Source organism: Arachis ipaensis, chromosome B3 (genome assembly GCF_059453495.1).
Source record: "Arachis ipaensis isolate K30076 ecotype BB chromosome B3, ASM5945349v1, whole genome shotgun sequence".
In the NCBI taxonomy this organism is placed as follows: Eukaryota; Viridiplantae; Streptophyta; class Magnoliopsida; order Fabales; family Fabaceae; genus Arachis; species Arachis ipaensis.
Genome location: NC_142438.1, coordinates 146,596,953 through 146,612,411, shown reverse-complemented (window position 1 = coordinate 146,612,411; position 15,459 = coordinate 146,596,953). Strand labels below are relative to the sequence as shown.

Here is a 15,459-nt window from a genome sequence, read left to right as displayed (position 1 = left end):
ATTTAAATTATTCTTATTAAAAATAATTTATTCAATATATACATACACATAATAAATATTCTAAAAATTTTTATTCTTATTATTGTAGATGTCATTAAAAAATTATATGTACTAAAAGATTTTTTTTTTACTGTAAAGAGAGAACTCAAAAAATAAAGTTGGCGCCCTAAAAGAAGTTTAACAAATAAATGTCAAAAAAAATTTCACAAAATATATAAAAAAATAAAGTTTTTGTGCTATAAAATAAAAAATGATTACAAATACAAATTATAAAAAAATTTCATCAAATTATACTTATCATAAATTTTTTTATCAAATTATAAATTACTAATTCAATAATTATTATAGATTTAAAATTAAATTAAAGATTTTTACAGTATTTTTTGTGCTAGAAAAATTAAAAAAAAAATAATTGGATACAACTGCCTTAAATCTAATAATATTCCAAGACAACAATGACAATGAAGCACCATCCAAAATAAAAAATTAATTTTTTTACTTATATAAAATAAGGAGGATTCAAAACTACTAGAATCCCCTAAATCAGTTTCTACTATGTGAATATCCTTTTTTTATTATTATATAATTCGTTCTAAGACTTTATAATTTAAGTTAACTATTAAAACATCGTAGACTGAAACAATTCATGCTTGAACTTGGTAATCCAAGAATATGTAAATCATCCTAGAATACTGTATTTTGGTAGTTGACTATATTTTAGTGGAGAGAGTAACGTATAAAAGTTGAAAACACAAAATTGGGATTTATGTCTTGTTCTAACTCTCAACAACTTGGAATGATTTATTCCTTAAATAACCATCAAGACCATGAGACAATTTATGTGTGTGTGACAAACCTAATGATCCTGGGATGATTTATGAAGTCAATAAATTTATAAATAAATGAGTATGGTATATACTGACATAAAGTGATTTGGAAGAGATAGTTTTGTGTCACACATATATCATTTCCGAGTCTTGATGGTTATTTAAAGCATAAATCGTCCCAAATTTTGAGGATTAGAGCAAGATATAAATCGTCCTAGGGTTCTGCGTTTCCAATTTTTACTCGTTACTCTCTCACCCTCGGACGATTTATAGTCATCTATCTATTAAAATACAATATTCTAAGACAATTTACATGCTTTTGGATTATTAAATTCAAGCATAAATCGTCTCAACATGCGATATTTTACTAGTAAACCTAACAACAAAGTCCTGAAACGATTTATATAATAATAAGAAAATGATATTCACGTACCAAGAAATTGATTTAGGAAATTCTGATAATTTTAAATCTTTCTTATTTTATATTAGTAAAAAAGTCTGAAAAATTTATACAATCTCACGCTAATATTTAAAGTCAAAGTAAATGATTTTAACTTTAAAAAAGATACTCACCAATATACTGTTATCAAGATATTTGTCCCAATAAAAAATACTAAAACTCAACTCCTATTAAAACAAATAAAATAGATAATACTATAAAAAATTTAATTATTCAAAATATCATTTATATTGTTCATTTTTATTCTTAATTGATTATAAAAATAAATTTCACCAATACTAATATTATTAGACCTATATGATATACCACTCAAGAGATTAAAGAAAAACTAATAAATTTAAGATATATATTTCGACAAAGAATATTTAAGCAACATTTTGAGAGTTGGTCAGGAGTGCCTGCAAGAAAGAAAAAATGAAAAAAGGTGGTTAATTGAATTTTTTTTCTATTATCTAAAATACATGAATGAAAAGAAATAATAAAATATTTGAGAATTAAAAAGTAGGAGTGACGAATGTTATTGAAAGGTTATTTTATGAGTTGCACAGAGTGAAATAGTGTTGAATTAATGTTTGTTGTTGACAATGACAAAAATAATTATGGGTTGAATTTATTGTTTTTTGATTTTTAAGACTATTATTTGTACGTTGTATTTTGTACTTTTTTATTACTCCACCTTATTGTGTTAAGCTATTTTATTTAAAAAAAAAAAAACGAAGAACGACATATATACAAAAATGGAACAAAATAGACAATAAAAAATACATATAAGTCAACAATTCAAAAAAATATATATTCACAAAATATATAATAGGAAGAAAAAAGAAACCACTCTAATAACAATTAAAAATAAAAAAAAATAATCACCACATAAAAAGATAAAATTCGTCAATTAAAATTAAAATAAAAATAAAAATAAAAATAATATATAAAGATATAATTTTATAAAATTTTAACATAAAAAAACTTTTGTATTATAAAATATTTAAATAAAAAATACATCAAATTTAATATTAATTTATATATATTTTTAATTAATTTTTAAAAAATATAATATTTATTAAAATATATTATATACTATTATTAATTTATCATTTCCTTCACAGTGCGAGTCTCACTCTAGTAAAAATTAAATACGATATCTCAAATTAACCACTAATGACTTAATATTTGGTGACGATTAGGAAAATAGTAATACTTTGCTTAATGAATGAAGGGCAAGTTGATATGTGTGTGTCATCATCACCATCCTCATGAGTCATCATTCCACAATCCACATAAGAGACATACACAATAACACATGACATATAGTCATAGACTCTCTCCCTCTCTTAGGAAAGAACGAAACGCAACACAACACAACACAACACATTTCATTCCTTATTGTCCCATTATTATTCCTTTCTTTCACTCTTCTCTCTCACCCACCCCACCACCGCATAAACTCTTTCACAGAAGAACCACCACCATCACCATCATCACCACCACCCAAGCTTGAATACCGACCAAAGTTCTTCTCTTTACCTCATCTCCTATCAGTGGCCCTCACGATAGTCAGAAGTTCACAATCAACGGCTCACAAAAAAACAGATAAAAAGAAAATAGGGAGGGAAAAAAAAAAAACTGCTTTTTTGAGGGTTGCAGAGAGAGAAGAAGGAAGTGAAGAATTCCAATTTGGTCTTCTCTGTGAACCCTTTTTCAGCTTTTTGTCAAAGGATGGAAGTGGTGCCGTACCAGCTTTCTCGGTTGCCTTACCAGGATTCCCTCAAACTGCTTGAGGCTGATATACAGCACGCCAATGCTTTGTGAGTTTCTGTTTCATTTCCTCTAAAGTTTCTTTCTTTTTCATTGCTAGATTACTTTCTTTTTGCTTGTTTTGAGACAAATTAAAACTGGGTTTTGTTGGTAGCGACAAAATTATTTACTTCTATCAAAGGGTTTGGAAAATAAAATGAATCATCATCATCCTCACTTGATAAGAATCCACTTGTTTTTGTTTGTTAATTAAGTATGAATTCGGTGACTATCTAATTAAGGAATAAACAGTTCGTGGCTCTTGGGGGGTTATGGTTGTTTGTGTTGTGCCCCTTTTACTGAATTTCAGTTGTGTGGTTCTGTGCCTTCTCTCTCTATATATATAGGGCTGCTGCAATTCCAAGAGCCAAAGGTGGGACTCTTCTCCAAATGAAATTGGTTTACAATCACTTGGCTCCTCTCCTTCTGTTGTTCTTGCAATGGATGGATTGTTCTTGCACATGCTTTCTACACAGTTATCTCAACTTGTTCCACATACTTGTGTACAAAGTGAGTTCCTTGAAATTTGGTTTAGAACTTTTATCTTTATCTTTTGTTTTGGTATGTGTGTGTCAAATGCTAATAATTGATACATGTGTTTTCCTGCTGTTGTTATTGGTGGTGCTTTTTTCTTTTACTGTACCAAAGGTTCATAATGATGGTAGATCAAGCATAACTTCTCATGCAAGGAAGGCAACCATAAGAGACTTTTATGGTGCGTGAACCTTTGACTTGCAAAAAAGTACCTTTTTCTCTTTTATTTATTCATTTCACCCACCAAAAGAGAAAAAAATAAAAAAGAGTGTATGGCTGCCTTTATTAACTATTTCTTATTGATCTTTTTTGTGGTTGGAAATTGAACTTTAGCCGTTATTCTGCCGTCTCTCCAGCGGCTCCATGGAAGCTTGGATAAGTTGGAGATTTGTAAGGAAGGACACTCTTGCAACAATGGCAACAAGATTATTGAAGGTGATAGGAAACTGATCAATGTTGATTTGGAAAGAGAAGATGAATGTGGAATTTGCTTAGAGCCATGCACCAAAATGGTTTTGCCTAATTGCTGTCATGCCATGTGTATCAAATGCTACCGCAAGTGGTAATAACTCGGTTATTCACCCTTAACACTAAGGTTATCAAATTCTCGAGTTAACTCGTAGAGTTTTAGGATTCGCATTTACCTAAACTTGAACTCTACAAGTTTGCTGAATTCTCGAGTCTGATAACCTTGCTTAACAGATTATGTGCACAATTTGGTTTGTCTTTGTCATTTGTAACGGGGATGCTGAGCTTCCCAACCTGCAGGAACACGCGGTCCGAGTCATGCCCGTTTTGCCGCGGCAGCTTGAGGAGAGTTAACTCTGAGGATCTATGGGTTCTGACCTGCAATGAGGATGTTGTTGATGCTGAAACTGTTTCAAAAGAGGACTTGCTGCGCTTCCATCTTTATATCAATAGCCTACCTAAAGATTACCCTGATGCACTATTTTTAATGTATTATGAATACTTAATTTGATTCAAAAGAAAAACAGCAAAGGGAAAAAAAATTAAGAAGAAAAATTGTACAGATAGGACATTCCGGACTGCAAATGTGAATAGAGTCTGGTAAGAAATATTAATGATCATGTTCATTTCAGAAACAGCTTTTGCTGAGATTAATTTCTGGAATTTCACCCGAGGAAACCACTCTTGCCTCTGATGATATTGATATATCTCCATTGTAGAGTTACTATTATTACAAATAAATTGTTTGTGCTATTTGCACTAAAGTTGTATACTTGTATGCTATTTTAGTACAGGCTAATTTGCACAATTTGATTCAGACCGCTTTTTAACCAATGAACTACTTTTTCGGAAACTTAATCCTAAGATATCACTCTTTTGAATCTAATTACCTATGTGCCACTTTTTTTATATTATTATAATTGATTGTAATTAAAAATAAAATAACAAATCAGTTATCATTTTAGCAAAATAGTGGTATTTAGATAATTAGTTTTAAAAGAGTGGTATTTTGATAATAAATTTTAAAAAAGATGGCACGTTAGCGAAAAAAGCTAATTCAAACTAATGACTGGCCCTATCTATGTTTGGAAACAATTAATATTAAAAAAAATTATATATTATGTATTTAAAAAATGTAAACAATATTAAGGGTAAATAAATTAGTTAGATCTCATTTGAGGTCATTTGAAAATACAACTACTAAACTACTAATATATTTATATGATAACAATCCTTTCCCTACATGCAATGATATTTTATTTATGTAACCTTTTTTTTGGGGGGTGGGGGGACAGGGACTATTTGGAGTATTTATGTAACTCTTTTTTTTGTGGTCATATTTATGTAGCTTTTTTTTTTTTGGACTTGATATTTATGTAGCTTTAAAATTTTATTCAGGTCTGTATAGCCATGTCTAGGGATGTCAATGGGGTAGGGCGGGGGCGGGGGATGCCTCCCTGCTCCCCATCCCCGCCCCATTCCCCGCCGTGGGGGAATATTGCTCTCCATCCCCATTCCCCATGGGGCCTCATTCCCCGCGGGGACCTCATTCCCCATCTACATAATAGTTCTAACTAATTATTAATTTCCATATGAATAGAGTTGTAAGTATCTATCTTATACAAAAACTGCAAGATTTTATACAAAAAGTCTAAATGATACGATGGTGACTTCTCTCGAAATAACGCAATAGGGGGACACAACGACGAGTCAAAGGACAAAGAAGTGGACGAGGTAAGAGACGTGGCAACAGAGAGGATAATGGACACGACGGCAGAGTTATGAAAAAGAACGCCGCAAATAGAAATTACGACGCGGTAAGGGTGATGGCACGGTGAGGTGTGACGATTCGGTGAGAAGGGTGACGAGGGGGTGGCTGCAGAAAGGTTAGATGGAGTATGGACAGCCTTAGGGATCTCTGAATTGAAGAAGGGTTATGCAAATAAAGATTAGGAGTTTTGGGTTTCTATATATGTGTGTGTGAGAAATGACTAAAAAACATATATGAGAAATAAACTATTAAGGATAATTTAAGGAATTCATAAATTTCGGGGAATAGCGGGGACGGGGCGGGGATCCCCGCTCGGGTCCCCGCGCCTGCTTCGGGGGAATTTTGTCCCCCATCCCCATCCCCGCGGAAAAAATTCCCCACAATCGGATCCCCATTCGGGGCAGTCCCCGCAGGGATCCCCGCGTCTCGGAAAATTTTACCATCCCTAGCCATGTCCAACTCCATTCATGGGATCTGCTTTGAGTGGGGGGAAAGGTCAACTTTGTGGCCCAACCCATGTCAAATGAGTATGACAAAGTTGAAGACATGGTTTGAACTCGGGGATATGGTTTTTGTGTTATTCTCGAATATGGAAATGTGTGGTGCTGAACTTTGGGGTGATAGGTTACCCCTTCTTGTAGTGGGTGAGAAAGCCTTTTTAAAAATTTTTTAACATCCTCGAAAAGCACCTCGCTCAAAGCGAGAAGAGAACCTTTTTTTTTTTGGATTAGATGATGATGAGTATACATTGTACTGATTTTGATTCTCCTTGAATTTTTATTTTATGTAGGTAGTTGGTTTCTCTATTTTTGCTCTAAATGAAGTATATTTTAATGTCTTTTAAAAGTGAATTTTTTACTATAATTTGTTTTTTCTTCTTCGAACCACTCCTTATGTTTCGACTAATTTGATCATAGCAACCAACAAATTGTGCAATTGTCTTGTTGATCTTATATCATCGTTTCTTACATGCAACTATCCTTTTGTCATGTCGGCGCAAAATTTTATACAGTGCCTGTGAATTCGACTCCGAAATGTGTCGCTCTTTTGATCGGTACCAACTATAGGGTCAGTTGAAACATTCAACCATGCACTGATCAACATCTCATTCTCTTCCCAATATTAGTGTTGACTACTATCTTGTCTCCAATTTTCAATGTCATCATCATTGAGGTCGATAGCATCTAATCAACGAGGATTGGCAAAATCTAAATATTGCAAATTTGGACTAGACTGAATCGGACTCTGAGAGGATAGGTTAGAAGAGTCACCAACAATAGATGAGTTATGTCTCAATGCCCTGAATTGAGTTGAAAACGGGAAGAATGTTGGAGTAACATTTTTGATAAAGGGGTTAAATATGGATGAAAATGAAAAATGTGGTGTTTATGAATTTTGATTTTGTGGTTGGAATATAAGAAATTGATTATTATAATGAGCTTGAAAATTGAAATTAGGAAGATTTGGTAGATTTGAATTTTGAAATGTATTTGGCAGTGGGAAGTTTTGATTTGAAATTTGAGAGTTTAACTTTTGAGATGGTTGGATATTTGGAATTTGAGAAAATTTTTGTAAGTAATTGAAAAAAGAGTTGAGTTGGTTTAGATCTATTTTTTTCGATCAAAAAATAATATCAGCAGAATTTTGATTTCGTAAACTTGAAAAAAGATGAAGAAGAATAGAAGAAAGTGTGAGGATAGAAGTGTATGTAAATAGTATATACAGAGTAATAAAATATTAATTTATTAATAATAACAGTAATATAGTAATGGCTAGTTTTTAACAGCTAATTTTACGACGACTAATTTTGTGAAATTAATTAAAGTAATTAAAATTAATATAGTTAGTTTTTTTTTTACAATAATGTTATTAAAATGTATAAATTCAAAAATAATTTAATCTTAAAAAATATTAAAATAAATAACTTAAATTTGGTTAATATTTTAAATTTTACAAATAAAAATAAATAATCCAACTAAAAATTATTTTATAATATGTAAAAATTAAATTTATTTTTTATGTAAAAAAATAAATTTAATTAATTATGATTTAATATAACTAATATAAATAGATATATAATTATTTAATATAATAAATTATTATAATTATTTATTAATTAATTATGATTTTATATAAATAATTATTTTATAATAATTAATTAAATAATAAAATTATAATTAATTAATAAATAAATATATTAATTTATTATAATTATTAATAAATTAATTATGATTTAATTATTTAATATAATTATTTAATTAATTATAATTTTATATTATTATTTATTTTAAAGAAGATAACTTGCCATATAACAAGTTATTATTGGATACTGTAAGTCTCTATTTAGAGAAATTTTCTCCTCTAAAAAATTGTATAGAGACTCTCATTTCAGTTAGTTCTCCTTTATATAAAAAAAATGTAATGAAAACCAAACCATTAGAGTTATACTCTTAGCAAGAAGAGTTTTCCTTTTTCATGTTATTATACTACTATATTTATTAATAATATATTTATGTATTATACTATTATCAGTCTTAATATATTAAAATAATTATATTTATTAACATAAATATATAAAATACTTTAATGTTAATACGTATAATTATTTTGACATTCGGTAATAATTTATTATAATAAAAATATGAATATTAATATATAATATTATTTTAGCATATAAAATCATATTTAATATTCATTATATTAATATTGATTTCATAGTTTTAAAGTTAATAATAATATATAATGTTCACATTATTACACATATAATATTAGATTAGATAACAATTACGGTCATGCTATACATCCATGTAATTTTACATCCAAGTCCATTCAAGCTTATCTAACACCAAAAGAACACAATTCCATTAAATGAGCATGTATTCGCACGCCCAAACCCCAAAACGTTTAACATTCATTCGCGCCTTCATTATGAAACAACGTTCCTACTTCAACTTTGAAACCGCTACTGGAGAAGTTCAAATCTCTCAAACCTCCATCGTGTTTTCTGCGAAAACTGCTCCTACTCCAGAATCGCGTCAAGCTTTCGAAAGGAAGAAGAAAAAATAAACAAAAACAAGAACAAAGACTCCGCAAGGTATGAGAAAAACTGTCGTTATTATGTTCATTTAATTTCTCTCAAAACTCGTATTTCTCCTAGTTCGGCTTATTCTAATCCATTTTTATTGCGTAACTAGGGCATACGAATAGAAAATGTGTTGTTATTTCCTTTCTGTGATATATTGATCGATTTATTGGTGTTGGTTATTTTGATTCACTTGATTGTCAGTGTGTTCAGTTGAGTCATTGTGCATGCAGAGAAGTTTTTCTTGATGAATGAATGTTTATCACGTTTTATTCAGCACATGAATGTTGTTCGGTTCAATGGAGTTGCTCATTTTGATTCACTTGATTGTTAGTGTATTTATTTGAGTCCTTGTGCATGTAGAAATATTTTTCATGATGACTGAATGTTTATCACATTTTATTCAGTACATGAATATTGTTCGGTTCAGTAGAGTTGCTCATTTTAATTCACTTGATTGTTAGTGTGTTCAGTTGAGTCCTTGTGTATGCAGAAATATTTTTCTTGATGAATGAATGTTTATCACGTTTTATTCAGTACATGAATGTTCGGTTTAGTGGAGTTGCTTATTTTGATTCACTTGATTAAAATGTGCATGCTTGTGCTTGTCAGTGTATTGAGTGAATTATTGACTAATTTTTTTTGTCCTTAAAGCAAAAATGAAGAAGACAATGGTGACAAAGAAGGAGAAGTCGCGCTATAACGTAAGCATATATACAAAATGAGAGGCCAAGTGATTCGGGCATTTGAAACAATAAGACTCCCGAAGCCATCTGCTACCCTCTCCAGCCCTTATTGTAAATTCACATATGGGGATTTAGATAGTAAATATGATATACTTTGTTTGACTGGTTGTAATTAACACTATTTTGTTTAACTTGTTTAAAAAAACAAGCACTGCTTCTTTGAATGTATATATGTGAATATTAATGTAAATATTATTGAAAATCTAATGTTAAGGTATATATCTGATTTAAGATGGATTAGTCATTGTCTTGTCAGTTTGAGATGTTAATGTATATATTTATTAGAACTGTCTGGCTGCTGTTTTGTTCTAGGTTCACAGTGAATGGAAATCAGGGTATTTATCAAACATTAATAGCCCTAAAAATCCAAATGAACCAAAAAAGTGCATATATCACTATTAAAAAAATGTTTCTATCAGTATTTAGTTTCAAAACAGCTTTCTGCATAATGAACCGAACACGTTATTAAGGTGAATCAATTGTATAGTACTAAATGAACGGAACATTATCCATTATAGAAAATCAAATTCAAAACAGCTTTCTGCATAATGAACCGAAGACGTTATTAAGGTGAATCAACTGTATAGTACTAAATGAAGGAACATATCCATTATATAAAATCAAATTCAAAACACCTGTGTTTACAATTTAGAGATTATTAATTCAATTCAATTCAGAACACTTGCGTACATTCAATTCAATTCATTCAATTTAGCAATTGCATCTTCAATTCAATTCAAAAATAATCTAAAAGAGTGCTTGGATGGACTTTGAGAGAAATAAATTTATGAATCTAATATAAAAGACTGGGCCTTTAATATTTCATCTGGAGATGTTAAAGAATTTTACTTATTGGGAAGCTTGGAAAAGAATAGCAACATAATAAAATTCAACGAGAATAACGTGGCGCAACTCATAGAAACTAATTACTTTGACGCGCTTGCTCTTTGTGTGCATATAATAGAGATTATTTGCAATGAACTAGTGGATCACTTGAAATGGAGACTTGGGAGAAAAGATATATATTTGCAATAAACAGCTTTCTGCATAATGAACCGAACATGTCATTATAGTGAAATAATTGTATAGTACTAAATGAATGGAACATTATCCATTATATAAAATCAAATTCAAACAGCTTTCTGCAAAATAAACCGAACACGTTATTATGGTAAAACAATTGTATAGTACTAAATGAACGAAACATTATCCATTATATAAGTTCAAAACACCTATGTCTACAATTGAGAGATTATCAATTTAATTCAATTCAATTCAATTCAATTCAGAACATATGCGTACATTCAATTCAATTCAATTTAACAATTGCATTCCATTCAATTCGATTAAAAAAAATTCAAACCACGTCCGCTTGATTCATTTCAGAAGAATAATCCAAAATGCTCTCATTCAACTGATTTGAAGTTGAATCATTCATTATTTTGATAGAATATTGAAATCTAAAAAGGAAGAAGATAAATCCACAAAATTGAAAAAGAAAACGAAGAAGAATAGGAAGAAGAAGGATGAACAGCAGAGAAGAACAACGAGCAGAAGAAAAGAAAAAAGAAGAAGAACGACGAGAAGCAGAGATTATGGATCCAAAAATTACAATGCAAATCGTTAACGTTGAAGAAGAGAAGAGGAAGAAGAATATTTACGTTGAAGAAGAGGTTTATATGTTACGTTGATAGGAGGGAGAGGCGTGTTAACGAAAAACTGCTTGGAAGACTTGAATATGTATTTTATATGGATGTAGAACATTATTGTAACAATTATTAGCAATAAAAAAAAATGCTGCACCGTCATTAAAAAAATTATACATATTACCTACATATATTAATATTTAAGATATATATGTACTGAGATAATTATTGTAATAATATTAATATTATCATTAGTAATAACACTAAAATAATAGTATGCATGAAGGGGTGTCTGTGTTTGGTTTTTCCTTTTTCGCTAGTCATGGGTTACCAATTTGTAGACAGTTAAGTACTGACTCTGAGACGGGTGTTGTTTTTCTCATTTTTCGCCATCTGCGAAATGTCAGCATAGGTCTCTCGTGTATTGCGAGAAGGTTTAATTACTCTGCAGATCTCTATAGTTTTACTGAATTTTCAATTAAGTTTCTATACTTTTTTTTAATTAGTTTTTTATACCATAATTTTTTTCAATTTAGTCCCTGTTAACATTAAACATAAGAAAATATTAGCGAATTATGAAATTACTTATATATCCTTGTCTTTCACCTATAATAGGTTCATATTTCTCTGAGATTTCTCTCTTCTCAGTATCTCTTCTACTCTTTTTTTTTACTTTCCTCTTATACAACTTATGAAGATCCAGGAGGTGCTATGATAAGAGCCTCACAATCTGCAGCACTAGTGGATAGTGATTGTGAAGATGCAGCAACAGTGTGGTGGGGAGTACGTGATTGTGAAGATGTAGTAGCAGAGGTTGTTGTTGGGTGAGAAGATGCAGCAATAATCCTTTCTCCTAACCCTTTCTCTGCTCTTGCCTATTCTAACCTGCCTTCTTTTCTCAGATCTACGGACATTTACATGAAATTCTTTTTAAATAATTTAACATAAATTAATCGAAAGAGATAAAAGACATGACAATATCACAATACAATAAAATATTTTAATGATAAACATAATTAAAAGGTGAAAAGATGAAAAAAAAAAAAAAAAAAAAAAACAAATAGCAATCTACTGCATTCAACAAATCCATAATAATGTAACTTGCGAAAAAAATAAATTTTAATGAAAAATACATATCTAATGGACCAATCTATCAAATATATGAACATCAACAAAGTACTCTGTTAGCATGATTTGATAACAAAAGGTTTACAACAAATGTAAATCTTAATATAACCACCATTGATAAAAAACAAGAAGAAAAAAGAAGGAAAAATAAAAAAGGGAATAGAGTTCACTAGTTTTCCATCAACATAGAAGCAACTGAAAATAAGTATCATAGGGATACAGAATAGTAATCGAAAAATAGAAGTCGGGTTTGGCTTCTTATTAACTATATCCCATTTGTTGCTGCTACTGCTGAGGTCTGAGGCGGTTGGTAATTTGCATACCTTGGATAGCTTTCATACATGTTGGGGTCCTGTCCATAACCATAATTTTCATAACATCCCGCTAACATGTCCACAACTCATGAGGCTTAGCCAATACAAACTACCCACATCTAAACAATCTAAAATATGCGGATTGCACTCCCCATTGTACTCTTGAGGTACAAGTATCTCACGTGTTTCAACAAACAGAACATAAATAAAAAGACAGTTAACAAAAAATTAAAAAAATAAAATAACAAGCCAAAACAACATTCTTTTTCAAATAAAAACAAAGGTAGTTGAAAATGATTCTCTGCTTAACAATGAGAGGCATCCTATTGGCCAAACTAAGTTAGTGCCTATTCAACATCACGCTGCCAGCATTTGGCTATAAAGACATAACTTAAAGATATGTCTAGTTGCCTAAGCCTTTTTATGAACACATCAACTGGTAATAATAGAAAATTTTCAAATATATTCATGCTTGTTAATATAATAGAATATATTGACATCATGAAATAAACACATCTCACGCTGAGATTAATTAGCTTGCCTATATCTTATCTTGGAGGGAACAAACAGTTTCAAATAAAACCTAAAATTTTGTATACTTAAACCAAAAGTCCAAAAGAATCTCAAACTTAATGCTCCAATATTGAGAACCTTAATACTGATATTGATATAAGGTCTTGAACAGTCAAACTTACATTTTGCCAGTTTTTCTTCAATAATGAAACAAGGAAATTGACACTAAATTGTACATTCTGGAATATTTATTTCTCCTCCATTGAGCAATTTCCAACTGTAACACCCATGCAAAGAACTTTCTTAAGTTGAAACTTCACCATTGCTTTTGTACCATTAACTTTTGACTCTACGGATTCCTGATGTGTCACTAATGTTGGAAACTTACCTGCATTGATGGGTTCATATAGTCAATTGATCATATACAGAGTAACATATTATAATCCAAAACCGCAAACATAAATTTTCAATCCATTGTAGCCTTGTTAAAAATAAAAAAAGGTAGGAAAAATGTGAAAGGCTGCTTGAGGAACAATCAACGAGATTGCAGAGTCCCTTCAAAAGGCCTCTCTCAAAGAATCCCAAAGTTAATTGGGTTCTGATTGCTATCTGCCCCCTAACTAAACCACATATGAAATTGATTATTTTCATAGGGCTACTCAAAGAGGCATAGGTTACATTACTTGGTTAAGAACTTCGCTATACCATGCGATGGTGGACGACCCATGGAGGAGACACCCAAGGAGTTAAACCCCAAAATGGTCCTTGAGATTGGTGTCGTGCACTAAAATCGTCCCTGAGATTCCAATTGCACTAATTACATCTCTGAGATTGAAAAAAGTGCACCATATTAGTCCCTAACCTATTTTCCATTAACGGCGTGATGACATGGCATGATGACGTGGACTGTAAGTGACACGTGTCACTTCATGATTTGGCCACGTGTAATTGTATGATGATGTGGTGACCAGTGACATGTGGCATGCTGGCGTGGATGGTTGTGCCACGTGTCACAATGTTATTTGGCCGCGTGTCTGTTTGTATCACGTGTTGCAACAGTATTCGTCCACGTGTCATCCATTATGTCATCGTTGTATATGCACCAAATTAGTCCCTCACTTTGCATTAAGTGATTCATTTTAGTCCCTGAAATTGAATGTCGTGTACCAAACTAGTCCCTTCACCAGTTTTTTTTTCATTTTTTCTATAAATTCAAAATTCTCAATATTTTTTAATGCATTAATTTCAATTCTATTTTTTCACATGTTCTTCAAATAAAAGTGTTTTTATAAAATATTTTTTCTCTTGCGAATACCCTAACCGCCGACTTAGAGTTGACGTGAAGGCTTTTCAAGCACCTTCACTACCATCTCCGACCTCTTTCGGTACTTTTATAAAATATTTTTTCTTGTGGATACCCCTAATAACCGCCGTCTTGGAGTTGACGTGAAGGCATTTCAAGCTTCTCTCATTACCATCTCTGACCTCTTTCATCTAGACTGCAGAGGTCAAAGATGGTAGTGAGGGTGCTTGAAATGCCTTCAATCTAGCTCATTTACACATAACGAAAACGTGTATTTCATAAGAAAAAATGTTTATTTTTAATTATTAATTTATTGTTAAAAATACATATTTTTTTATGAAAAAAAATGTGTCTAATCAATCATATAATTATTTTTTTATAATAACATACTTATATATTACAAAATTTACCAATGTTAAATTATTAAAACTAAAAAGTAAAATCTTAAAAAAATTTTATGAAAGCACTTGTATTTAAACGATATATGAAAAAATAGAATTGAAATTAATGTATCTAAGATATTAAAATTTTAAATTTAAAAAAATGAGAAAAAATTGGTGAAGGGACTAATTTGGTGCACGACATTCAATTTCAGGGACTAAAATGAGTCACTTAATGCAAAGTGAGAGACTAATTTGGTGCATATACAACGATAACATAATGGATGACACGTAGACGAATACTGTTGTGACACGTGGCACAAATGGACACGTGGCCAAATAACATTGTGACGCGTGGCACAACCATCCACGTCAGCATGCCACGTGTCACTGGTCACCACATCATCATACCATTACACGTAGCGAAATCATGAAGTGACATGTGCACGTTATCATGCCATGTCATCACGTCGTTAATGGAAAATAGGTTAGG

General features: G+C 30.9%; 1 protein-coding gene and 1 non-coding gene across 2 annotated transcripts; one reads left to right on the top strand and one right to left on the bottom strand.

The window, feature by feature from the left end:
* Positions 1–2,577: 2,577 nt before the first annotated feature.
* LOC107632029 (E3 ubiquitin-protein ligase AIRP2) lies at positions 2,578–4,847 on the top strand. Its single transcript, XM_016335654.3, has 5 exons — positions 2,578–3,092; positions 3,429–3,591; positions 3,730–3,796; positions 3,949–4,177; positions 4,384–4,847. The coding sequence occupies exons 1-5, from the start codon at positions 3,004–3,006 to the stop codon at positions 4,592–4,594; spliced, it is 759 nt and encodes a 252-aa protein (XP_016191140.1). The 5' UTR covers positions 2,578–3,003; the 3' UTR covers positions 4,595–4,847.
* An 8,944-nt stretch (positions 4,848–13,791) lies between these two features.
* Positions 13,792–13,914, bottom strand: LOC148572730 (small nucleolar RNA U19). Its single transcript, XR_015880439.1, has one exon. It is a non-coding gene; the product is annotated as a small nucleolar RNA U19 (small nucleolar RNA).
* Positions 13,915–15,459: the final 1,545 nt, after the last annotated feature.

Excerpts from the sequence above, each read along its gene's own strand:
- LOC107632029 (XM_016335654.3), top strand. The coding sequence starts at position 3,004 with ATGGAAGTGGTGCCGTACCAGCTTTCTCGGTTGCCTTACCAGGATTCC. Across the intron at positions 3,093-3,428 it reads ATACAGCACGCCAATGCTTT|GGCTGCTGCAATTCCAAGAG; the intron begins GTGAGTTTCTGT and ends CTATATATATAG. Across the intron at positions 3,592-3,729 it reads TCCACATACTTGTGTACAAA|GTTCATAATGATGGTAGATC; the intron begins GTGAGTTCCTTG and ends ACTGTACCAAAG.